Source organism: Medicago sativa, chromosome 4 (assembly GCF_051527215.1).
Source record: "Medicago sativa cultivar Bolivia chromosome 4, Bolivia_mono, whole genome shotgun sequence".
NCBI lineage: Eukaryota > Viridiplantae > Streptophyta > Magnoliopsida > Fabales > Fabaceae > Medicago > Medicago sativa.
This window is the reverse complement of record NC_140752.1, coordinates 12,181,766-12,208,753: the sequence shown is the minus strand read 5'-3', so window position 1 is coordinate 12,208,753 and position 26,988 is coordinate 12,181,766. Positions and strand designations below refer to the sequence as shown.

Here is a 26,988-nt window from a genome sequence, read left to right as displayed (position 1 = left end):
GAATTAATAAATTCAAGTAAAGTAAATAAATGAAATAGAATAAATTGAGCGTGAATTAGAATAAAAATTGTGTATTGAATAAATTCGAATAAAGGTTACGTTACATTACATAAACGACATGTATGTCAACTATATATGTTCATAAATATGTCCTATCATTACATTACATTACATTACATTCGGGAATGCACCTTCCAACTATAACAATTGTCTTGCCTCTGAATGGGGCAAATACAAATTTGCTAAGCAGCAGGACTCCAACATTCGTCCTGAAGTCCTTTTGTTCCATTCAAAAGGTTAAATTCTTGTTGGTCTTGGTTTAAAATGATAGTATACAAGTGCCAATGGAATGAAGTCCAGACCTTGACACCTCAATACCATCATTTAAACGAAGCCAACAAGAATTTAACATTTTGAATGGAACAAAAGAACTTCCGGGCGAATGCTCGAGTCCTTCCGATTAACAAGTTTGAATTGCCTCATCCAAAGTAAGACAATTGTTGTAGTTGGAATGTGCATTCCAATTACAACAATTGTCTTACCTTTAAATAAGGTAAATTCAAACTTGCCATACAGCAGGGCTCCAACACACGCTCGACATTTCCATTGTTCCATTCAAAAGATTAAATTCTTGTTCGGTTTGGTTTAAATGACGGTATTCAAGTGTCAAAAGAATGAGGTCTATTCCTTGACACTTCAATACCTTCATTTAAACCAGCCTAACAAGAATTTAATCTTTTGAAAGGAACAATGGGAATGTCGGTCGAATGTTGGAGTCCCGCCGTTTGGCAAGTTTGAATTACCCCATTTAAAGGAAGACAATTGTTGTAGTTGAAAGGTGCATTCCCTACCTAATCACGATCTTCTGGCGAAATCAGACTATTGATGATATCTTCAGTTGATCTCAACAACGTTACTCGCATATCGATCCACTAGAACATGTTGTGCTCCCAAAACATGCTCGTTACGTTTTCGTCGTTTTTTAACTCCATCCAAGTGAATGATACTCTCCCCTCGTTGAACGTTGGACGTTTATACCGAACGTTTTGCACACTCCTTGTGTCTCCGGGGTTGACTCCTTGGTTGAATTCATCCAGTTCATCCTTGAGACTTCTTAACGTTACACCAAGGCACGAACCTTCAACCTATGAGGTTCTCCGCCGTTGAATTGTGCATGAACGTCGATCCACCCGACCATTGTTTCAAATCTACACAATAAGAAATTGAAAACAATCAATGAAAAACTCATTCAAACATTTCATCAAACACTTGAAGTGTAAATTTGACATAAATCCTAAAACTCATAACTACAACATTAACATGCAAACATCTAACCACAATTAAGCAACATAAGTCATTTACATGTAACATTGTATCATTTATTGCAAGCAAAATCAAAATTCAAACAAATCCTAAATCTAAAAAAAAAATCTCAAAACTACAACATAAACATGCAAACATCTAAACATTTATGCAACACAAGTCATTTTCATGTAAACATTGTATGATTTCTTGCCAAAAAAACAAAAATTTAAACAAACCCTAAATCTAAAAAATTTCTAATGAGAAAAAAATATAACATATAAACATAAAAGGTTAATGATGTTTGATTATGAAAACTTACTTGTTATTGGAGTGTTGTCTGATTTGAACTTGAAGGAATTTTGGTTTTGGGTGATTTGAGAGAGGTTTTTGAGATTTTTTGAGATTTTAAATGAGAAATGAGGAAATTAGGTGTTCTGCCTTGTTTAAGACAGCACGTAGCGTGAGTTAACTAACGTTGCGCTAGTTAACTCACACAGCGTTAGTTAAGTTACACAGTGTTTAACATTTGCGTTAGTTAACTAACGTAGGTGCATTTTTGGCATGACTGCAGGGCGCGAGCAAAATGTGCTGGGGGATGAGCAGAATTCTTTTTTTTTTAGGGGATGTGTGTGTTTTTTTGTTGAGCCCAGATAACACATTTTTCACCCATTTGGATATTTCTTTTACACACGCACACATACACATTCACATACACATTGTTCCTTCCTCTTCTTCTTCAAATCGGATTCATGGGTGTAGATTACTATAAAGTCCTTCAGATAGATCGAAATGCAAAAGATGATGATCTCAAGAAAGCTTATCGCAAACTTGCTATGAAATGGCATCCTGATAAGAACCCTAATAACAAGAAAGATGCTGAAGCCAAATTTAAGCAAATCTCTGAAGCTTATGATGTATGTATGCTCAATTTGATGATTTATCTTGTGTAATTTTAATTGGGCTGTGAGTTATTTTTGTGAAGTTTTGATTTTTTTTGGGGTTTTGGGGTTGTAAATTGCATGTTGGGTTTGTTAAAGTTTGTGTTTTTATTGTTGATTTTGGATCATTTGGAAACTTTGGGGCTACAATTTGAATTGATGGGGGTGTTTAATTGTGTTTTTCTTGTTGATTTTGGATCATTTGTTTGATTTTTGGGGTTGTAAAATTTGGAATGTTGAGGGTGGTAAAGTTTGATGCTTTTTTCGTTGTTGATTTTGGATCATTTGGACATTTTTGGGGTTTTTGGGTTGGTATTTTAGCTGATGGGGTGTTTGATTTTGGATCATTTGGAATTGTGAAGTTTTAGGGTTACAATTTGGAATATGGGGTGTTCAATTTTTGTGTTTTTCTTGTGATTTTGGACATTTGGAGTTTTGAGGTTTTAGGTTTACAATTTTAGCTGATGGGGTGTTTGATTTTGTGATTTTGGATCATATGGAATTGTGAAGTTTCAGGATTACAATTTGGAATTAAGGGGTGTTTAATTTTATGATTTTGGATATTTGGAATTTTGGGTTTTTTGGGGTTACAATTTGGATTGGTTTTAATTGTGTTTTTCTTGTGATTTAGGATTACTTGGAAATTTCGGGGTTACAATTTGGAATGATGAGGTGTTTATTTTTGTGTTTTTGGATCAGTTGGATTTTCGGGTTACAATTTGAAATGTTGGGGGTGTTTAATTGTTATTTTCTTGTGATTTAGGATCATTTGGAATTGTGTTTTTTTGTTTTGATTGTGATTAGGTTTTGAGTGATCAACCAAAGAGAGAGGTGTATGATCAGTATGGTGAGATGTTTTTGAAATGTTGGGGAGTTGAATTTTGTGTTTTCTTGTGATTTAGAATCATTTGGAATTGTTGGTTTTGCTAGTGATTTCGATTTGTGAATAGGTTTTGAGTGATCCACAAAAGAGAGCTGTGTATGATCAATATGGTGAGGAGGGGTTGAAGGGGCAGATGCCTCCCCCAGGTGCAGGTGGATTTTCTGACGGCGGTGATGGTGGGCCGACAATGTTCCGGTTCAATCCGAGAAGTGCGGATGACATATTTTCCGAGTTCTTCGGGTTTCAAAGACCATTTGGCGGTGGAATGGGTGATATGGGTGGTCATCCTGGTGCATCTGGCTTTCCGAGGGGAATGTTTAGGGATGACCTTTTCTCTTCTTTTAGGAATTCGGCCGGTGAAGGATCTGCCAATGTGATGAGGAAAAGTGCACCGATAGAGAGAACATTGCCTTGCAGTTTGGAGGATTTGTATAAAGGGACCACCAAAAAAATGAAGATTTCCAGAGATGTTACTGATTCCAGCGGGTGAGTTTTCTAGTTTAACCTGCTAACCTATATTAACCTAGTTGCATTGGTTTTATTGGATAGATTTAAATTATTGAATTTGAAGTCTAGTTCGACAATTTGTATTTTGTTATGTGTTGTTGGTTGATGATCATTTTCGTAGTTTACATTTTCTGTTTTATATGCTCTAAATAATCAAATTTCCGCTAAGGCCTGTTCGGATAAACAGCTTAATTATATTAGGTGCTTACGAATAAGCTATTTCTATATCAAAAGATAAAATAAAGTCAAAATGTTTTCATACAAGTTGTTTTCATAAGCTATATTGGCAAGCTTATGCAAATAAGCTAAAAACAGCTTATGGACCTGTCATAAGCTGTTTCCATAAGCTCTTCCAAACAGACTCACAAGTCTTTATGCGAATAGATAAGTTCAAATAAGCCAATCTAAACAGGCCATAATAAAGTGGCAGATTTTGCGATGGTTCGAGACTTGAGAATCTGACATCTTTGATGTATAAGCAATTTTGATACTTGTAGTTCTTAAATGGTTGTTGACATTACCTTTCTATATGCTATTTCATTCAAAATAATTCTTCTTTTGCTGGCACATAAATCTTTATCGCAATAGCTGTAGACCAACATTCTTCATCATGTTTATGAATTGCATTTTACAATTTGCATTGTTCATTCAAACTAATATTAGTTGTGATGTGATGTAACTATTAAGGTTAATATTATAATAATGTAGAATGTGCAATAAGACATGTTTAAATGGAAATTTGAAACTAATATATATATGTAACAGTCCAGACTCAAGTTTTTTAGACAAATATTACATGTCAGCAAGTAAGAATTCATCTTTCCCATTTCATGAAATTATTCTTTCATATCATTGTCTAGCCGATGCTGTAGGAAATTGAAGGTTATTTACTTCATGTCATGTCATTCACTAATACCTGTGCCAGAAAATAGTAGAACTGAAGCTACAAAGTTACGTTGTTGGTAACTAACTTCGTTACTATACATGTATAAGTATAACCAAAGTCATTTACTCATAAAACTTTTACTATATGTTTTATGCAATAGCTTTTGTTTTATCTGTCAACATTAAGTTCACATAGCATAAGATGTATTCAAAAGCTGTGTTGGAAAATAGCAGTTTGTTCAAAAGCAGTGTTACGCTATAGCGCTGCAATAGCCGTTATATGACAACACTTTCTACTAAATTGAGTATCGCAGAACAGCAGTGGTTTGTTAAAATTCCGCTGTGCTGTAGGGCTGCTATATCAGCTATATATATGACAACATTGTTCAAAAGTAACAACATATTAGAGCTGTGAATTGAATGGCATGAAACTAATCTACTGTATGTTTTCTTATTCTGAAGGAAGCCTACTACAGTTGAGGAAATTCTAACAATTGAGATCAAGCCAGGTTGGAAGAAAGGAACAAAGATAACTTTTCCGGAGAAGGGAAATGAACAGAGAGGCCTTATACCTGCAGACCTTGTTTTTATTATCGACGAGAAGCCTCATACTGTCTTCAAGAGGGACGGCAATGATCTTGTTGTTACACAGAAGATCTCTCTTGTAGAAGCTCTGACAGGTTACACTGCCCAAATAACTACCCTCGATGGGAGGAATCTTACGGTCCCCGTCAACACCATCATTAGTCCATCATATGAAGAAGTAATTAAAGGAGAGGGTATGCCAATTCCTAAGGAACCTTCCAAAAAGGGAAACTTGAGAGTCAAGTTCAACGTCAAGTTTCCATCAAGACTTACATCAGAGCAGAAGACCGGCATCAAGCGATTATTGACATCTTCGTAAACACCAGTGGTGGTACCTCTCCCAGCCATATATGAAGATGTGTTAGATTTGGAATTTAATTTTATTTGCGGTTTTCAATCAATTGGAAATTCGTGGCTTTTGTGAACTAGTTTTTAACTAGGAACAATTTATTAGAAGTTTGATATTTGTTTGTTGTTTCATATTTTATTTAGTTTCTGGTTTTCTGAGTGAATAATTCTCTTAATCACTGGCCTGTTTAGTTATGTGAAAAGTTTTGGTGTGTGTTTGCATATTTGGATATCTATATTTCTTGCTTTTCATTTTTATCATTGTACTTTTCAACCATTTCATCAATTGATGTACACTTTACAGGTTACAGATGAAATATGAGAGTTCATAGCTCTTAAACTCTTTAAAATCGTTTTCTTGCATAAATTAATTAGAAAAAGGAACTGTTAACTATGAAATACGCCTACACTTTATATTGAAGGTGTGCTTGGTATTATGTGGTTATATTTAATTATTTTATTTTTCTTAAATTATTATTGGTGTTAGTGTTGATGTCGAGTTCGATGTTTGTGTCAATGATTCATAGATCGTTAATTTTTTGATTAATTAATTACTGAAGATCAAATCAAAACTTGATAGAGTTATACAATTCAATTTATGTACCAAAAAAAATACAATTCAATTTAGATTTTAGGGTTAATAGGTCTTTATCCCTGTAATATAGGTCATTTCCGGTTTTACATCCTGTAAAAAAAAATTAATTTACCCTGTTTTGATTTACCTCCTAATAGGCTAAACAAAAACGAAAATTTCTTTAAAAAAAAAATAAAATTGGTTTTTGTTTGGCCTATTAGGGGGGTAAATCAAAAAAAAAAATTACAGGGGGTGAATAAAAAAAAAATTACGGGGATGAAAACCGGAAATGACCTATATTACAGGGGATAAAGACCTATTAACCCTAGATTTTACTCCCTCCGTCCCATATTACTTGACCTATTTAGAATATTTGCACTATTCATATAACATACTTTGACTCTATTTTTCTACTAATATATAAAAACAAAATATAGCATATAAGATGTTATTAGATTCGTCTCGATTAATATTTTCAAAATATCAAATTTTCGTAATTTTTTCTACTAGATTATTAAAGAAATTTAAGTTTAAAATTGTGCATTGACATACGTGACAGAGTCAACTAGGTCAAGTAATATGGGACGGAGGGAGTAATATATTACAAAGTACAAAGGAGGCATAAGGGTTTCATATGATTTTAATATGCTCTTTCTTTTTTGCACTATGCTTCCATTTCATTTCCTTGAGTTGGCAGCAAAGGCATCAATCATTATTTAATCAAAGTGGAGACTTTTCTGATGGCATGGATATTGAGCCAAATGTAATAGCTTGAAACTGAACTTCTGATACATGGTTTTCTGAGATGTAACTTTCCCTACTTTTGATATATTCCTTTTTGACCAGTGAAGAATTCTGCACCGTGATGTGCAGGTTCCTCATCAAGCCGTGGCTATTATCCAAACCTACTCAAAAGGAGAAAATACTGATCTAACAACTATGATAATTCTAACAAGTATTCTTATGATATTGTTTAAGAAATTGCCAACCACATTTGTCTGTTTGGATATACTTTATTGAAATTTTTTAACCAACCACATTTTTTTTTAACAACAAATTTTATTAACCAACCATATCTTTGCTCAAAACAAACAGAGATCGGTGAAATAGAGAATACAAACTAAAGGTGTCGTATATAGGCGGAACACCCGAAAATAAACACCCTAAAAAACACCCATGAGGACAACACCCACCAAAATCTATAGGGCGTGTTTTGGACACTTTCCTTAATATCATTACCAATACCAAGTTTCATCAAATCGTGAATAGTTTAGTTAGACCTCTGAGTGTATGCTTGGTACTCAAAATTGCAGCGAGTCGCCACAATTCTTGTATACTCATCGCGATATCAAACATATAGGCGTGCCTCTTCAAACTTTATGGAGAGATAACCTCAACCAATTGTATCTACCTTCAAGATTTTCTTGCCTTTTATACAACAATTCTAACAACGGTTACCTTAGTGATTAATGTACTTTCTGTGTAAAATTGTTTTATACTGATGATCAATTACAACTCGTCTGACATAATAAGAAAATGTATGATTAAATATCGGTGTAGAATAGGGCATATTCCTTTATCTCATTAGTTTCTTTTGTTCTTGTTAAAAAAACTCATTGGTTGTGTTCAAGTCAGTGACTTATGCAAACTTCATATTGTTGAATATTAATTATGTGTGAGTGAAACGTAGGACCATCTCCAATGAAGAATGCCTGGCTCCACAAGCATTGGTATCTAATAGGTAACGAACAGCACTTGGATAACATAGTAATCCATTGGAGAGAAAATATTATTGATGCTTAATGAGAAGAGGCGATACATGAAACACCCTCTCTCTTCGCATGATTTATAATATTAAAATAATCTTTGGATGTTGATATATGATGATGTAGAATTATTTATGGAATCAATTTAATAATTTTTTAAAGATGTTAAGCTGGAGGGATTAAATGTTTTTGAGATATTATTATTGAAAAATTATAAATAAATTATATGTACACATGAGATCTATTTAAGTACAAAAAAATAAGGAAAATATTAACAAGTGCCCTCAAGACACTTGTTAAGAAGTCTAAAGAAGAAACTTTGTCTTGGAAATAATGCATTCAAAGCATTGAAACTTTAAAAAGTAACTTTTTTTTACATAGTTATTTCTATTCTTGAATTTTTAACCAGTGCCTAAGGACATTTGTTAGCAAGATCCAAATAAAGATCAATGTTTATCGATTACGCTCCATTGCAGGTGCTCTACTACTGTTTATCAATTAATAAAGATCGCTGGTTTAGAACCTATTTGCATAAAATAGTTTAGACCTCGAAAACATTTAGGATCTTGGAAACGGAGCGAGTCTTGTTTTCTGACTAGAAGTGAGCAAGGTCTTGAACAAGAAAGAAAGATGTTGAATTGTGCTTTCTTTAACTTAATAAATTTCCACAAGATGAAACTTTGATAGAATAATTGTCTTAAGTTAGAATTTCTTTAACGTGCACAAACAAATTAGTATTGTATTATGTATATTTCACCATTGGATTATAAATATCATCATATTTCATTTAATAAATTAGTAGTAAAATTTATTGATTTAATAGTAGAAACAACATTGTGAATGATGTAAGAAATATATTCCTCGTGTACGATGACCTCCTAAGCTTTAAAAAGTAGATTCAGAAAATTGGTTTCCAATGATGATTAGGCAAAAAAGAACGCACAAATTGTACCAAGAAAATAGAAAGGAAAGAACACACGGTGTGTGTGACACTTATTCAAAGGGAGGAGTTGAACTTGAAAGGTGCCACTTATTTTTTGTGATTTAAAAGAGATCCTTTTACTACATGAGAAATGATATTTGTACAACCACTTTGTGACAACTTTTTGACAACTTTCTCTCTCATACTCACATTATCATCTTATTCTCTCTCTTTCTTTTTCTCTCTCCATTGTTTTTAACCAATGAAAATAGAAAGAAAAAAAATTGTCATCAAAAGTTGTCTCAAATAGTTGTTCAAATATCACTACTCTATCAAGAACTAACGTTTGTGGAAAGTTTTTTTTTTTTTTTGAGGAAAACGTTTGTGGAAAGTTAGAAGGTGTCAACGCAAGATATAAATTGAGAATGGACGTATTATTTGTTAAAGGGAAATGCTAAGTGTCTTAATGACACCGGTAAGAAGTTTAAAAAGGAATTTTGTTTTGACAATGATGCATTCAACACAAAGTTTAAAAAGTAATTTTTTTACATAAAACTTATGGATTATTTCAATTTTTGAATTCTTAACATTAGATCACTTGTTAGAAAGATCTTTTGTTAAAATATAGCGGATCTTTGTGTTATTCAACTATTATCATAGGAAGTTAATGCAATATTTTTTCTCTCTTTATAAATACAAAGTTTTCGCTGTCACTTAACTATGACTAACGTATGTAAAAAAAAAAAATTGTGCAAGATAGAAAGTGTGTTCTTCCCTCCTTTCAAATTTTAAATAAACACAAAATTATGTGATCTAACTTATGATCATTTGCTTAAAACATTCAAATCCCACACCACTTTTTACAATCTATTGTTGATTTTGTTTAAAATTCTTTCGAATTATAATGAAGTTAATCTACGCAATGTAGTAACCATGTTGATTTGATAGAAAAAAAACATTTTATTTATTAAAAAACATTTTTTTTTTAAATTCGGTATCTGATTCAAAAACCGACTAATTCGAGGGGATCAATCCCACCAGCCATTTACGGAGGCATGAGACCTTAAGAGGAGTAAACTCCAAGATCCCAAGCCAACCACTAGGCTAACCCCAAATAGGTTCATTAAAAAACATGTTGATTTAGGTTTAAAGCTTGATATAAATTGACAAGATTTTTCTTTATTGACAAACTAAATTGGCAAGATTTTGACAAAACTCGAAAAAATATTTATTAAAAGAACTCAATCTTTGAATAATTGTTGTAATTTATTTTGAAAGGATATTAGAAGAACTAAATCTCTTGAAAAGAAAAAAAAAAGAACTAAATCTAAAATTTAACAAGTACTATGATATGTAAATTTAATTTGACCGGTATGTAATCTTTATTTGAAGAAAAGAAGACTTAATAGTGCACACAAATCTCCACAACCACAACATAGATTTTACGGCCGCCAAAGAATTAATCCAACTATTGAAATTAATCTTCTAATCACTGAAGCTAAAATAATATACACAATTTTCTCAACAAAGATTTCTATTTATAAAAAAAAAAAAACAATTTTTTTTATCTCAATCGTTGAATTCATCCCAACAACAAAAATTAATCTTTTTTTTTTTTACAAAATTAATCTATTAACTACTAAGACTCGTAAATTACCGTTTCAACCACATATAAATCATTGAATCAATCAAACGATCAAAACTAATCTTCTACACATTAAGAACAACACACACCCGTTCCAATCATATATCAATTGTCTAATCAGTCCAATAAATTTAAGCTATGACCGAAATTAATCCAATGATTGAAATAAATCTTCTAACCACTAAAATATACACACAACCATGCTAGCCATACATGAATCGTTGAACTTATCTAACAATCAAAATAATCTCTTAACCGTTAAATTCATACATGATCATTTCTACCATGCATCAATCATCAAATCAAACCAACAAAAACCTATCTTCTACTCATTACAATCATGCGACCAATCCCACTATATACCAATCATCGAATCAATCCAACAATCATAATTAATCACTTAACCGTTAAGTTTAACACAGTTTAACACACGACCGTTTCAACCATACATCATCCATGAAATTGTTCCAACAATCTAAATCAATCTTCTACTCCTCACTTCAATTAGCATATGTCCCTTCCAGTCATATACCAAATGTTGAATCAATCCAATTCAATCTTCTACTCCTCACTACAATTAGCACGCGTCCCTTCCAGTCATATACCAAATGTTGAATCAATCCAATGATCAAAATTATTGTGTTAACCATTCAAATCAATACGCAACCAATCCAACAATTTAATAACTTCCTCAACATGTAAAATGAATTTTTCCTACCATAAAGGGTTAGCCAATGTCCAAGATTAACCAACATGATCATTCCAACCATATAGCAATCATCAAATAAACACATCATCATTCCAATCATATATCAATCATTGAATCAACGCAACGATCAAAATCAATCTCTTAACCATTAAGATCAATACACAACCAATCCAACCATCAAGTTAATTCAACAACTAAAATCAATTTCCAACCATTAAGATTAATCTAACAATACACACTGAATATGGATCTAGATCTCCTCCAATTCGAAAAATACAACTTTACGCAATGCAAAATGAGATTTCGTGTTGTCAAATTTTTCATTCAACTCACGCATTCAGTTCATCCATTATCATTGGATTGAAATCGAACAGTTCATATTTTAATAAAGATTTTAACTTTTAAAAATAAAAAAGACACTATCACAAATACACTTAATGCACGAATGTATAAAAAGTCGACAACACGGAATCATAGTCCACACAATACACATTGTCTGTTATTAATTCAAGATCATACGATTTTGATCACACAACAAATGTCACACAATAAAACGATCTTAGTCGATGAAAATCAGACGGCTCTCAGGTGTAACTAAATAGCAAATCCAATTCCCCTTAATATAAACCCTAAATAGGAAACACACTATATAACTAACTACACACACTTAAATTAATTTTCTATATTTTTTCCAACCATAGTCTTCTCTCTCTTCTTAGGTTGTTTCCTTTTTACATCATCATCAATCACAATTAAGATCGATCCATTCACTCACATGGCTTAGTCTCTTCAAACTTCAAAATTCATATCTTCACCGTTAATCTTCAATTTCTTTGAAATCTTCTTCAAACCCTAACCCTAATTCGCGTAGATCTCAAATTAGGGTTATATGGAAATGGCGTCAAGTCCTCGTACCGTTGAAGAGATCTTCAAAGATTTCAGTTCTCGTAGAGATGGTATCGTTCGTGCTTTAACTCAAGGTATATTCTTCAAAATTCAATTCAGTTAAATTCAATTTGTTTTTTTGGTGATTTTTATTCAAATTTTCAACTAACCCATTAATTATTTTTTTTGTTTTTTTCTTCAGATGTTGATGAATTTTATGCACTCTGTGATCCAGGTAAATGGGTAGTTCAAGATCTGAATTATTGTTTTTTACTTTATCTAAAAATCATATTTTTAGCTTTTTGTTTTCTTTCAATTTTATTGATTCTGTGTGAAATTGAAAATTGTAGTTTTTTTATTTTATGAAAAATTTTGTTAATTGTTGAGTTGAGAGGGTTAAATTTTATTTTTTTGGAGAATTTGAGGAAAAAAAGTCAAAGGTTAGTATGTCCCATGTGTTTTTTATTTTTTATTTTTTGTTTTGTTTGTTTGTTTATTTATTTAGGCACGATCTCACACATATCAGTTACTTTTCAACTACAAGACACTGAAGTCAGTTTATTGTTAGTTAATAAAATAAAATTTTAGTTTATAATTTTTTTGGATCTTGCTCCTTTGAATTGAGAAAATCATTATCTTTTTTTTGAATCGGAAAAATCATTATCTATATAACTGATAATAATTGAGTCATTGCTAACTGTTTTAAAATAGTATGATTCGGTCTGCTAATAACCTTTGTAGCACCGACACTTCTGATTGAAGGTGTGTCAGGTATCTTAAACTTGTCCTACACTGACACGACACTGACACATGTGACTACATATGTCATTTTCTTAAGTTACTATTTGTGTCGATGTGTCAGTGTGTCATAGCTAATAATTCTACATGTTTGTGGTGTTGTGATCTTGTGAAATTGTTAAGAGCTTGAATTGGGTTGTTTGTATTCTTTTAAGCAAGGTTTTAAATGGAGGTTACATCGTGTTCCTTGACGTTGTTGAGAATCACAATCAAATTTGGTCTCAATTGATGTCACGACGTGATTTCACCAACTTCATAAACATTGTGTCGCATCCCAGAACGTGGTCACCAACCTATATTTAAAACCCTGCTTCTAGGACATATCCAGTTTTTGGATTTTGATTTGGAGATGAGATTTAACAGACACCTAAGTGGTTGAGTTAGACTCGTGCTGGAAATGCTCTTAGTTATTATGGTTTTTGTAATAATAATTATTATGAATCTGTGTTGTTTCACTGACTTACAAGTTTCACTGTTGTGCTTTTTGTTTTCAAGATAAGGACAATTTGTGTCTCTATGGACATACAAATGAATCATGGGAGGTTACTCTTCCTGCTGAGGAAGTTCCACCTGAGCTTCCAGAGCCAGCTCTTGGAATCAATTTTGCAAGGGATGGCATGAATCGTAGGGACTGGCTTTCCCTGGTTGCTGTGCACAGTGATTCATGGTTGCTTTCTGTGGCTTTTTATCTTGGAGCTCGTCTTAACCGCAATGAAAGGTACTATCTAGTTTTGGTTGGGTTATAGTAATTTAAGTACGTTTTGGCTCGTTATACAGAGTATGTATGTGATTATAATTATCATTATAATTATCTTAGTTGTATTTAGTTTGTTATCGTAATTCACATGCTTAAGCACTTTGAAATGTTGAGAATTGAGGCTTGTAATTATATTAGTTGCTGAATTGCATCATCGTCATCTGTTGTGATTCTAGTTAATTTTGTATATGTATTCCTTGGATTGATGGGCCAAGACAATTTTATTTCCCAGAAACCTCAGCACAAGGGCCCTTTCTCATCCATATTTACAATTCAAGAAACTTGAGGTTGTGTGAAAGGCGACCGACTCTGTTGTAACTTTTTGCTTTGATTTGCAATTGGACAATTGATAATCTCTCCCCGTTAATAATTTCGCCCTCCTTATCACACTGTGTTAGGGCAACTATTTGTATGGTAGAATGTGGTTACTGTTGCTCTGTTATTGCCGTTTTAAGGGCTTACTGCTTTTACCATTTTTTTCTCAACTGCTTTGTAATGGGCTTATAGGTCCCTCTTTTTATTGATGGTTCCACTGATTCATGGCAGGAAACGCTTATTTAGCTTGATCAATGAGCTTCCAACTGTGTTTGAAGTTGTAACTGACAGGAAGCCAATAAAGGACAAGCCCACTGTAGATAGTGGAAGCAAATCTCGGGGCAGCACCAAGGTTAGTGTAATTGTCATTGTGTGTACTGTTTAGTATCTCACACACACACACACACAAATTGGCCTGTTATTTACTCGGAGCTAGCTTAGTAATGCTTGTGTGTTCTAAATGTTTTTGAAGCTTTTTAAATATTTCTCCTGAATCAAACACAAAGGAACTATAATAAAGTGTTTGGCTTGTTTATTTGTTGTATAGTCTCTGGTTACTTGGTTAACACTCTGAAGCAGCTGTGAGTACCGCCAGATATCTAAACCAGCTGTGTCTTTTTAAACTAAGTTCATAATCTATCACACCGTTCTACTCTCACACTACTTTTCTTTTTTGCTTATGCATATGATCATGAAAATTGCAACAGAGTATTATATGTGACCTGCATTTAGAAGCACTTTGATCGTTGTGTTTGTTTCATGTTATTGCAACATTTGTACAAATTCTGTAGCGTATGACTATGAATTAAAACTTTAAAAGGTTTCGTAGGGTGCTAAATGTTGTCATGTTACTACTGTCTAATACATGTTTGTTAATTTATTTGAAGAGATCAAGTGATGGACAAGTTAAAAGCAACCCGAAGTTGGTAGATGATCAAGGTTATGAGGAGGAAGAAGACGAGCATAGCGAAACCCTTTGTGGGAGCTGCGGCGGAAACTACAACGCAGATGAATTTTGGATTGGCTGTGATATTTGTGAGAGGTGGTATCATGGAAAATGTGTGAAGATTACTCCTGCTAAAGCTGAGAGCATAAAGCAATACAAGTGCCCATCATGCAGCATCAAGAGGGGCAGGCCCTAAGCCTAAGACAGCATGTGAAGTGAATAATACTTTGTTGATGCTGACCGGATACGTAATATTGCCAAATCTCTTGTAGAAATTCATTTAATGGGTATAGTTTATATATGACTAATGGGTAAAACTATTAAAGTTAATTTCTTCTATCAAGATGGATCCTCAGTTTGTTACAAATTTGTCTCCTCTTATTGAGGGGTGGGGAAAGGTTATGATTATCGATTGAAAGAGTAGATTTTTATTTTACATTTTGTTACCTATATGCATAGATTTTCTTATAATTTTTGTAGTTGATTTATTTGTTGTCTTCATCGTTGCTAGCTATTGGATCGGCTTCCTATTGACATTGTAATGTGTGGCAAATGTTTGTGCACTTTCTTTGCAGGGCTGCTTCTTTTACCAAATGCTAACTGTTGAAACTTGAGATAAATCGAAAGGCTCAAGGCTATGTCTTATGTACCAGGAGAAAAACAGGTTCACTTGATCCGAGCTATTCAGACCCGGTTCACTTAATTCGTGGATTGATATGGGTTTGAGCCGGGTTGAATTTTGCAAATCCGTATTTGTTTTTTCATTATTCTTTCATTTATTGTTTAGATACTTCAAGATCATAGGCTCATAGCATATCTATATGTTTATTCATTGTTCGCTAGTCGCTACAGCCTGCGACTTTGTTTTTTTCTCAGAATTTGAAGACTGAATAATCTTCTAAAGCTCCATTTTATCTTTCATTGTTTTAATGATTAATCTAACCATGTTAACTTTTCCCTATGATTTCTGGGTCACCTGATTTCTGTGTGGCAATTTGACCACCTTTGATATTTGTTGAGTTCCTTTTTGTTTTGAAGAATTTAAGTGAAGACTCCCTTTTTATGCTTAGAACAACTTTTGTACTTTAATTTGATTCATGTTCTTACTCGAACAATCTCTAATGCAATCATTAATTTCATAACATTCAAAATATTCAAAAGTTTAATAAGAAAGATTGTTATTAATTGGTAGTTTCCAAAGGGTCTTTTGTAACAAAAAAAAAAAAACTGTAGTTCCAAAGGGTCTTTAACTTGATAGAAATATCCTAATCATTATGAAAAATTATATAATGAGCCATTTTTTTTTAAAGTTGCCTCTTTCTCATCAAAATAAAAAGTTGCTAATTTATTTTCAAGTGGCAAATCACATCAGTTTAGTTAATGCTTTTACCAATATCTATAGCAATAATTTCAAAACAGGATTAAATTGGCCTTTTCAATTGGTTGAAATGGGAAATCAACTAGTTTGGTTGAATCACAAATAGTTCAACCAATTTTTACTTTTTACATTTATTTATTTTTATTTTTTAATATCTTCATTTAATATCTGATTCAACCACGGTTTAACCAACGTACTATTTCTAAATTTAAGATTTTTTTTTTTTACAATTAGATCAAATTCTTGGAGTTAAAGTCACCTTTTTTAGAAGTGACCTTATCATACAAGCTTAAACTAATAATATAAATATGATTGTGATATTACAAGCTATGAGGGGTCTCTATTAAAACTTCATTGTTATCAAAGTAGCAAGAATCTAAATGTGACTTGACATATAATTTGTCTACAAAGATGATGTGCAGTCTAGTTCTATGTCAAGGTATCTCAAACAAGTATAACACATATGAAAGATTTTTGAAGAATCTTTTTCGGAAGATGTCATCATTATACAGTCCAATAATTGATTTCTTGATCTTAATGTATATATTACTCCACCAGGTTCTTTTTGTAAAAGATAAATATGTAAACAAAAATTGATCTATTTGGTCTACATTATTCACTAAATGAATACATTAATTTTTGTTAACTCATTTGTTTCTTATAAAAAGGACTAGATAGAGTATTATTTACTTGCAAAAAATATATTTTAGATCATATATTAATATATTTGGATATTCATAGACTTTTAAGGATATGTTTGTTTTAAGAAAATTTATAATTAGAGAATAAGAGAAGTGAAACTGTAAAATTTTCTTGATTATTTTGGAGAGAATTAAGATACAGCTCTCACTACTTAGGAAGGGTAACAAGTGTTGCTCATCATATCAAAGTTGAGAAATGGCGGGAACACTATCTTTTTAACACTCTCTTCTATTCAGTGAAACTTATATAGGTCTCATCATTTTATGTCGGGCCTATTTCCAAAGTATGACCCACATAGATTCCATCCAGTAAAAAAGTGACTGTTAGAAAAAGAGTATCCATAACACTCTTCATAAGAGTTATTATTTTATCATGTAAAGCTGTTTGTTGGGTATTTTTGTGCAACGGCCTAACATATGATAGTATGGTCCCTCTACATACTAGAATGTGGACATAGTGTATCTATCGCTGCTGTTGGCAATGGCTCCATTTAACAATCGGAAAATGTCATTTACCGTCCTTCCTCATAATTATGACATGCCTAAATCACCTCTGTATTATTGGAATGTCATTGTCGCATCATTTTTCGGACTGGTCAAAGGCCATTTGATTAGCGTTTGACTCACAATTTTTTATTCACGACTGAACATTTAATTTTCTTTCAACAGAAAGTGGAAAAAGGTTCAAATACCACGTTTTTTAGGAATTAAGGGTTCGGGGGTTGGCTATATTTAGGGAAGGTGTTAAGCACCCTAAATATTCGTAGTACTCTACGAAAACCTTTTGATTTTATTTAACTTTTGTGCTATAAACTTGCTTGCTTTAAAAAATGAAATTCGCAATGATAAAAGAAAATAAAGACCTAATTTATCTACATTTTTATTGATTTGGAAGGACGCATGTCCTTTGCCTACGTACCCGTGAAGGATCAAAACCTCGTAGTTCGGGGTAGAAATTGACGTTTGATTTGTTGAGTGCTTTTTAATGTTTTTGAAAAAAAAGTTATAAAATAAAATCCAAATGGCAAGTTGGAATTTGTTTGTGTTTTTTTAATTTAAATGAAAGATGACTCAAAATAGAATTAGAATTGATTGATGATTTGATTAAGAAAGAAAATAAAATGAACGATCACTTGATTTAAGATCAAGGTTTGTTTATGAAAATAATTTTTGTGATTTTGATATATTTGAATGTTTTTGTTATTTTGAATAATGATATGGAAATTATATAAGCAGAATGAGAAAAATAATGTTAAGCTGAAATATGAGGTTATTTTAACACGGACCAGAATACTCTGGAGAACGATTATATAAGCAGAAATATAATATTAACAGTTGATTTAGGACCAGAGCAATCTGGATTAATTTAATTGACAAGGACCAGATTGTTCTGAAGAATAATATAATATTAACAGTTAATTTAGGACCAGAGTACTCTGGATTGAGATGTGTATTTAATGACAAAATTTAAATATGCATATGATAATAGTAGACAATAGAATGTAATGCAAAAATAAGATAAAAATGCATGAAAGACATAAAAATATAATAGAATAGAAAATAAAGGAAAAGGGGGTGCAAGCAGTAATATGGGGTGTGTGAATAGTAAGCAGAAAAGACAAAAGACAAGTAAAATTGGGCTTTGGTCAAAACGAACCGGGTCGTTTTTTTTAAAACGGGTTTGGGTCATGGATTGTATAAAGAGGTTGGGTTTGTTAGAAAAAAATCATTTTAACATCTTCTTCTCTCTCTTCTCTTATTAGCCTGTTTGGTATAGTGGTGGGAGCATAAATACCACTTCCCAATGCTAACCTACCGTGATTTTTAGGAAGCTTAAAACTGTAGCTTTTGCCAAAACGTGGGTACATGCTTTTGCCACCGCCGTAACAAACAGGTACATATGTCTCTCGTCTTCTCCCTCTGTTCCTTGTTCATTCATGAGTTTTCCGGCGACCGGATTTGGTTATGATTCGGAAACGGCTTGGCTTTGTGAGGCTTGAACACTGCTTTGTCGAATTTGTATTTGGTAGTTACGGTTTGTAGACTAGTTTCGGATTCTAACGTTTGCGTGTGTATGGTTTGGAAGCTTATGTTTCTAGGTTTATTGTGTTGTCTCGTTGGATTTGTGTTATGCGATTTGTGATGCTGATGGGTTTCGACTGTGTACGGATTTGAGAGTGACAGCTTTGTGTTGTTCGATACGTGGTTTGTGTATTTATGAGCAATTGGTCTCTTTGAATCTTTTATTTCGATTTTGCAGGTTATTGGAATTGTTGGTGAATTAGAGTTCTCGTGAATTTTTCTGTGAAAAATTGTATTTTTGCGATGAAGTTTTTTTTTTTTGCAGATGAATTGGGCGTTTCTGGCTCTCCCTTCTCTGATATTTGGTTCCCATATTTATACGCTCCAAGGACACAACCATATTACCAATGGACAATGTCATGATCTGATTTATTGGGTAAAAGGTTGCAAGAAAAAAAGTTGTATCTAAGGGGAGGGTATTTGTGCACAGAGGTGCAAGCTGGAAACTGAGAAAATTGTTGCTGCTGTTGTCGTGTGGTTGATGGAAAGGGGGACAAAAATTTTAAATAAATTAAAATATAATTTTAATTAAAATGGAATTTTATAATAAGAATAAAAAATTGAATTTGAAGAAATAAAAATAAAAGATGGAATTTTAAATAATTAAAACCAAAAGATAAAAATAAAAAATGAAAATTGAGAGAAGAGGGTCCGACTCGGAACCAAATTATGAGGTATTTTAAAATTTCTCTCTGTCGAATTTTTTTTTACTGAAAAGTCATAACCAGATCAGGGTCAAAAGACACGTGTCGGACCTTAGGTCAAAAATTGGGGTATGACAGTCATGTTATAATAAGAAGTTTCCATCATCGTTTAAGCGGAGATTAATCTCTATTGAGGAATATGTTGGATATACTGGATAAATTCTCTCCTCCCAATTGAATTTTTAATATTGCAAATCTCTATTGAGAGCATATCTAGTGAGAATGGATAACTTATGTGAGAATGATGAGAACACTTATCAACTTTTAGATAAAAAATGAATGGACCAGATTAAAAAGCTTCACACGTGTCTCACCCTATTCAATCAATTTTCATGAGATCTGAAATAGTTGGATAAATCTTAAATCTTAAATAATATAATAAAGAAAATAGCTCATATGAATAACATGATATAAGTCTAATGAAAGGCTCAAATGTAAAATTGGCCTCAACAAAATACATTATATTTATATATAAATAATTTCGGTGATCCTAAAAATTTGGTATCTTAGGCGTCCCCCCTTCTGCCCATGCTCAGGGCCACCTCTGCTTCCATAGTTCCACACTATTGATGAAATAACTCAACCACTCCTCATTATTCATTTCTTTGACCTTGAATTGATAAGGGCAACCCAAGTTTGAGATAAGTACAACATAAAAGAAGAAGTATGAGAATGACATGTGTAAGTTCATTCTTGGATATAAATATTGGATCAGATGATTAAATAAAATCCCAAATTGAACACATTTACTTAATTAATTAATTGAAAAACAAGATCCATTAATTGAAAACTAATGACAAAATTAATAGAAATCACTTTTGGGGAACCAAAGATTCTACTTGAGCTTTTCCACAAGGCCCTTTTGTCCTAATGTAAACTCTATATTCATCAAATGTCATTGGTGGGTAGAGTGCTGGCCTATCCTTAGTGACAAGTTCCTTAGCAGGTTGAATTAGTAAATCACTCCTTGGATTATAAAAGAAGGCCAATGAAACTCTATCTTTGTTGGAGTTCACAATTACTCTGTGTTCTATGCTTTTGTATATTGCATTGCTTAGCACCTACAAAGATAAGATAAATCATTGATGAGTAGGTAAACAACCACCAATGTTTAAAGGGTCTTGTTAACGGTGCCTCCAGGACACTCTTTAAGCACTTTAAATAGTAAGTTTTTAATAAAAAGTTGTGTGTTGAATGCATTGGAAATTGTAATAGTTGACTTTTTGAAAGAATAATTACTAAATATGGGATGCTTAAAGAGTGCCCTGCGGGCACTCGTTAACAAGACCCATGTTTAAATTATGAGCAATAAATAATTTAGGGTTTGGATGGACCACGGTCTACCCGAGCAAAATAAAATAAATTTTTTTTATAGGGAAAATAATTATAACATTCTAGATTTTTAGATAAAATTACCTTATATCCTATCTTCGTATTTATCTCACTAAACGTTACTATCACATTTTTTAGTCACTCGAAATAAAATTTATTTTGATGGTCTACCCAAACTTTTTTTTCTAGCTCGATGCTAAACATGATGCTGTGTATTAAATTGTATTGGAGTCTTATATTAAAGTTTCGGGTTGTTGGATGTGTGTGTATATATGTGGTTCACCTCCCTTATAGTTTGATCTAACTTTTGGACAAGATTCAAACTCATTTAACAAATTTAATACGTCACTTTGTTAGTTAGGAATGCTATCATGATAACAACTTAGAAACTTAAATAACTTGGTTAATTGTCCAAAATACTTAAATTACTTGGAATTAATATCATAGATAGATAAATAGGGGACCTGAATTTGGTCACCAATATTGATGATGAAAGCATTTGGGACAGGCTTAACTGTGATCCAATCTTCTCCTCTACGTACTTGAAGCCCAGATACATAATCATCAGGAAGTAGAATGGTCAAACCACCAGGGTCAGAGTGAGAGGAGAGACCAAGAGTGAGATCAGGTTGAGGACACTTTGGATAGAAATTCACCCTTAAGCAACCACCAAGATCATTTTCACCACCAAATGCATTTAGAAGGAAATCATCATTAAGGCCAAGATTAATTGACAATAACTCAAGAACTCTTCCTCCTAACTTAACAACTTCTTCACCATATTCATTGATCACATTCCTATTATCACCAAAAGAAACTTTAGTATATATTAAAGAAAAATGCATGTATACAAAGTAAAGAGTACTCAATTGTGGTAGTCAAGAAGTGTGTTTTAGTAATTTAAATTTCATTTTGACTTGTTCAAAAAACAAATTCAATAAAATAATTTAACTTTTGAGTCAAAGTTGGTGTGGGTAGATATATTATTATATTCTTTTTTTTTTTGAGAAAAAAAAATATATTATATGTAAGTGTAATATTCACTTTGTATTTTAATCCACTTGATTTGTTTCATATAATGTTATTTTAATCCACTTTGATTTTAACTAACCTTGTTTTGGGTTTATAGTTGTGGTGGTTGGTCAAGGTCATGAATGCATTATTTACTTATTTACCTTAATAGTTTACTATGTTTTAACCGTTTTTAACCACTATATTGCGAAAACTGCAGTTGACACATATGATAGGGCCGAAAAACACATGTAAAATACAAAAATGCCCCTGCAGCAGTTAACTACCGAAGTAAGGAACCAGCTGCAATTAACTACCGAAGTTCCTTCGGCAGTTAACTGCCGACGAAAACACGAAGAAAAAAAAAACCTCGGCACTTAAGTGCCGAAGAACATGAATTTTGATTTTTCCCAAACTTTTCCAAACACACTCATATTATAGCACAAAAAAAGTCAACAACCGACACACACGTGTTCCACCACTTCAATAATGGAACAACCAAACCATTACTCATCCAACCATCTATCTACGTGTGACTTCCCAATCCATCTTCTCAATTCCCAGCCCTATGTTCTTGTTCTGTTCCTCCATTCATATACTATCCACAACATATCATCATCATCATCTTCACAAACCAACAACATGACAGAAATCACAAACCTTAGTTAGACCTCATAGAATCCATCCTTTCTAATCTACCAATCCCAACTTTGATCCAAGCTTCAACAGTTTGGAAAAGTTTGCAATTTTTTTAATACAATTATTATGGATTTCTTAGTGATTAACATCTTTTCTTTTCCCAAAAAGTTGTGTGTTTGTGTGTATATAAATATATCTTCTCGTGCTAGTAATGTTACGGCAGCCTTAACTGGACGTGTTAGACTAACAATATAAGCCTTAACTAATGATGAGTTCTTCGGCACTTAAGTGCCGATGTTTTTTCTTTTTTTGTTTTTCGTTTTTCCGTAGTTAACTGCAGCAGGTTCAGAACTTCGGTAATTAACTGCCGCAGGGACATTTTCGTCTTTTATATGTGTTTTTCAGCCCTATCATATTTGTCAACAACAATTTTCCTAAATTGCTGATAGTGATAAGGTTGTACGGTCCATAAAATTGAATGATATTTGTTGATAATTTTTTATCAGCATATTTTTATTGATATTTTATTTCCACGCAGCCAGTTATTTGTTTTTTTCTTCCCTTTCACGTGCTTATTTTAATAGTATTCTACGCCATGCATTTATGTTGACGTCTGACTTAGACATGAATATATACATCACGTTTTACATGCGAGTGTACAACGTGACAGTGTAAGAATTGGCCAAATACCCTACATTGTTTTTTGATACAATTAATATAAGAGAAATGATATTTTGACAACCACTTTTTGACAACTTTTGGACAACTCTCTCTCTCATACTCACATGATGTTGTTATTCTCTCTCTTCCTTTTTCTCTCTCATTGTTTTTGACCAATAAGAAGTGAGAAAAACAAGGTTGTCAACAAAGTTGTCATCAAATGGATGTCAAAATATCATTACTCTTAATATAAGACAATTTGTTTCACTGGCACTCAATTTTCTTTGGCTTAATGATGTCTTTAGTCCCTGCAAATAGGCGGCGTTTAAAAATTGGTCCCTGTAATCGCTAATCCTGGCATTTTACCCCTGCAATTGTTAATCATTTAAAATTTGGTCCTTTGACCAACTTAATCACTGCCACGTCACCAGATTGGCAAAAATGGCATGGGAATTGACCAAAATACCCCTGGGCTAACTTTTTTTTTCCTTCAAAAAATGTTTTTTTTCAAAATTTTGAAAATTCTTTTTTAAATTAAAAAAATCTGAAAAAATAATTAAAAGTCAAAAAAAATTTCGGAAAAAAATTGTTAAAATTAAAACTGAAAAATTTTCGGGAAAAACTCGTAAAAAAAATTCGGGAAAAAACTGAATTTTTTTTTTTAAGGAAAAAAAAACAAAAAAAAAGCCAGGGGTAATTTCGTCATTTCCCATGCCATTTTTGCTAATCTGGTGACGTGGCAGTGATTAAGTTGGTCAAAGGACCAAATTTTAAATGATTAACAATTGCAGGGGTAAAATGCCAGGATTAGCGATTACAGGGACCAATTTTTAAACGCCGCCTATTTGCAGGGGCGAAACACACCATTAAGCCATTTTCTTTATATATAAATGCAATATTTGATTTATGACAAAAAAAATATATATATGGTTAAAGTAAAATTAAGGAGGAAAATTAGTGACGGAAAAATTAAAATTCTTAACAAATTTTTTGATCATAAAATTTAATGACGGAATTAGAGAGGGATTTCACAATTTTCCTCTCTAAATTTCCCTCACTAATTTTTATTTTTTTAGTAGTGGATCACGATTTTGATGGTGAATTGATTTAATCATCTATTCAATAGAGTTAACTATGTTTTTAAAGATGATTAACTTATAAAATATCATATAACAAAAAAACATAGAATATCATAACTCTATTAGTAAAATAATAAAATAATATCATTACTCTAAACAAATTCAGGTCTGCATATTTACCAAACAAGACATAATAAAAAAAAAAACTATAATTACTACAAAAACATAATAATTAGAAAAGCTATAATTTATACAAAGACTAGACAGAGATCCAAGTACTTGTTTATTTAAACACTTTCATTTTTAAGTATATGTCAAGAGGAAGAAACCAAGAAAGCAAGAAAGGCATATCTTGTCCATGATTAAATCATGGGAGAATATTATAAAGGACAATATTTTTTTCCTCTCGGTCAAATAGTTTAGTGGTTAGAAATTCACTTATTAATTTGAATAAGTGGGTGTTCGGGACTCAAATTTCAACCCTTACGTACATATATTATGACAATATCTTTATCAATTGAGTTAAGACAATATTAAAGACTTTTTCACACACACATGTATTGTGTAAGAAAATATAAACGGTTAATCAACTATAACTATCAGATTGTTGAAAATATTTGACTTTAACACGTATGTTCGTTGTGATTTACCCACTTATAAAACTTTTTATATTGACATCGTATAAAAATCAATCACATGTGAAATTTGCTAAAAAAAGATAAGCTTGGTAGGTGATATAGTACCTTAAAGAAGTAGGAAGGGAAGGCCACTTGGTTTGGTCCCTAAGTGAACAAGGCATGTAATGAAGAAAAAAGTAGTCACTCCAATCCAAAATGGCACCTTTTTTCACTCCCAAACGACTTCCATATCCCTCATAAGTGGTAGGAGAATTAGCATACTCCTCTTTCACCTCAAGTGGTAGCTCAAAGAACTCACGCCAAACCTCCCTAGCACGTTTCATCAAGTCATGACTAACTCCATGGTTTAAAACTTGGAAGAATCCCCATTCTCTACACGCCTCCGAGACGCGCTTTAGCGTCTCCTCGCGGAGCTTCTCGTTCTCGCCATATAAGTGTTGTAAATCAATAACTGGAATATTGATGTTATTGTTGTCATTTTCATCATGAACATGATGAAAAGTTTGGCTAGTGAGAGAGTTTGTTGTGGTAGGTCTTTGGGATTTTGGTTTGATGAAACGTTGAGGGATTGAGCTTATGCTACTTTCAGCTAAGGCTTGGACTCGAATCACTGGCTCTGGCCAACCTTCACTAGCCATCGTTTTTTGTGTGTTTTACACTAGCTTTTTTGGTTGTTATATAAGAATATTTAACGCTCATAAGAAAAATAAAAGAGATATATTACTGGAGGGGACCTAAAAATAAGATATATTATTGGAGGGGAACACTCTACACTAACTAGTGCATGCGTCTAAGTGAGTGCGTTTGTGGCTTCTTGTTATGGGATTAAGATGAACAAAGAGAGGGACTATATAGGCATTAATAACACGTGAGACTATATATTTTTATAGTTTTCTATCAAACCCGGATACGTGATACGGGTACAATACGATACGAGTATGCTAATACGTATAAATTTTTAAAATTTATATGATACGATTAAGATACGTTAACAACATGTTTATATTAAAACTTAGGCTTAATTGCAGTTTTAACCCCCTAACTTTTCTAAAGTTGCGATTTTGGCCCCCTAAGAAAAAAAATACAAAACTGCCCCCTAAGTTTTGCAACTGTAGCAGTTCTGGCCCCCAAGGCCAATTTTGACTCGGTCTACGTTGACGTGGCACCCTAAGTGAGGTGCCACGTGTCATTTTTTTATATTTTTTTTTGGCCTTGGGGGCCAAAACTGCTACAGTTGCAAAACTTAGGGGCAGTTTTGTAGTTTTTTTTTCTTAGGGGGTTAAAACTGCAATTAAGCCTAAAATTTATATGCATGTGTCCTCGTGAGCTTAGCTCAGTTGGTATGGACAATGCATAAAATATGCAAGGTCCGGGGTTCGAATCCGGCCACCACAAAAAAAAACTTATATGCATGTAAAATACTTGGTGAAAATAAGCATTGATTACCTTTTCATTATTATATTACTAGCGAAAAGACGGGCACTCACGTGGCCGTCTTTCCGCTATTTTTATTGCGACAACGTTTGAAAATTATGAACAGTGTATTTTTATAAAATTTAAATTTTGATTAAAAGTAAAAATATAATTTTTTTAAGGAAAAAAGTAAAAATATAAATTTTTTTCTTTTAAATTATAACAAATCAAACTAATCATGATTATCTATTTCAATGAATTCAACAATATAACAAAAATTTATAATCTAAATTCTTATTTTTTTAATGACACCAACAACAATATTTATTAAAGAAAAAATTGTTGTTTAAGGCTATAATTGGGATAATAAAAAAGTTAGTATAGATACACTCATATAGTTTGTTACACTTTTTAAATTATAAAAGAAAAAACTGGACATTTGTGTTTGTTACACTTTTATTTTAATATTTAAATTTATTTTTATCTATTTGTTACATGTGTTATTTGTATTGAAAATTGAGTGTATTTTTGGAAGGGAAAAAGTCAGCCAAAAAGTGCTGAAAGGTGTAGTTTTCTTTATATA

At 32.4% G+C, this 26,988-nt stretch overlaps 3 protein-coding genes and 1 long non-coding RNA gene across 5 annotated transcripts; 3 read left to right on the top strand and 1 right to left on the bottom strand.

Moving 5' to 3' along the window:
* The first annotated feature begins 1,990 nt into the window (after nucleotides 1-1,990).
* LOC146926374 (uncharacterized) lies at nucleotides 1,991-5,675 on the top strand. The gene is made up of 3 exons (XM_085758744.1): nucleotides 1,991-2,219; nucleotides 3,194-3,612; nucleotides 4,981-5,675. Exons 1-3 carry the CDS (start codon nucleotides 2,055-2,057, stop codon nucleotides 5,420-5,422), a joined length of 1,026 nt encoding a protein of 341 aa, XP_085614870.1. The 5' UTR covers nucleotides 1,991-2,054; the 3' UTR covers nucleotides 5,423-5,675.
* A 6,089-nt stretch (nucleotides 5,676-11,764) lies between these two features.
* LOC146926373 (PHD finger protein ALFIN-LIKE 1-like) lies at nucleotides 11,765-15,204 on the top strand. The gene is made up of 5 exons (XM_085758750.1): nucleotides 11,765-12,047; nucleotides 12,155-12,187; nucleotides 13,246-13,468; nucleotides 14,054-14,174; nucleotides 14,710-15,204. The coding sequence occupies exons 1-5, from the start codon at nucleotides 11,957-11,959 to the stop codon at nucleotides 14,962-14,964; spliced, it is 723 nt and encodes a 240-aa protein (XP_085614876.1). The 5' UTR covers nucleotides 11,765-11,956; the 3' UTR covers nucleotides 14,965-15,204.
* A 1,774-nt stretch (nucleotides 15,205-16,978) lies between these two features.
* Nucleotides 16,979-19,565, top strand: LOC146926372 (uncharacterized). The gene is made up of 2 exons (XR_015034102.1): nucleotides 16,979-19,107; nucleotides 19,195-19,565. It is a non-coding gene; the product is annotated as an uncharacterized LOC146926372 (long non-coding RNA).
* A 386-nt stretch (nucleotides 19,566-19,951) lies between these two features.
* LOC146926371 (jasmonate-induced oxygenase 1-like) lies at nucleotides 19,952-25,849 on the bottom strand. 2 transcript variants are annotated; one of them, XM_085758749.1, is made up of 3 exons: nucleotides 25,098-25,824; nucleotides 21,430-21,763; nucleotides 19,952-20,243 (listed from the first exon to the last, which is right to left on the bottom strand). In XM_085758749.1, the coding sequence occupies exons 1-3, from the start codon at nucleotides 25,628-25,630 to the stop codon at nucleotides 20,166-20,168; spliced, it is 945 nt and encodes a 314-aa protein (XP_085614875.1). In that variant the 5' UTR covers nucleotides 25,631-25,824; the 3' UTR covers nucleotides 19,952-20,165. The 2 variants fall into 2 exon arrangements, with proteins under 2 accessions (XP_085614875.1, XP_085614874.1); XM_085758748.1 differs by lacking the exon at nucleotides 19,952-20,243 and adding an exon at nucleotides 20,307-20,694 and having other exon boundaries at nucleotides 25,098-25,849.
* Between the last annotated feature and the right edge of the window lie 1,139 nt (nucleotides 25,850-26,988).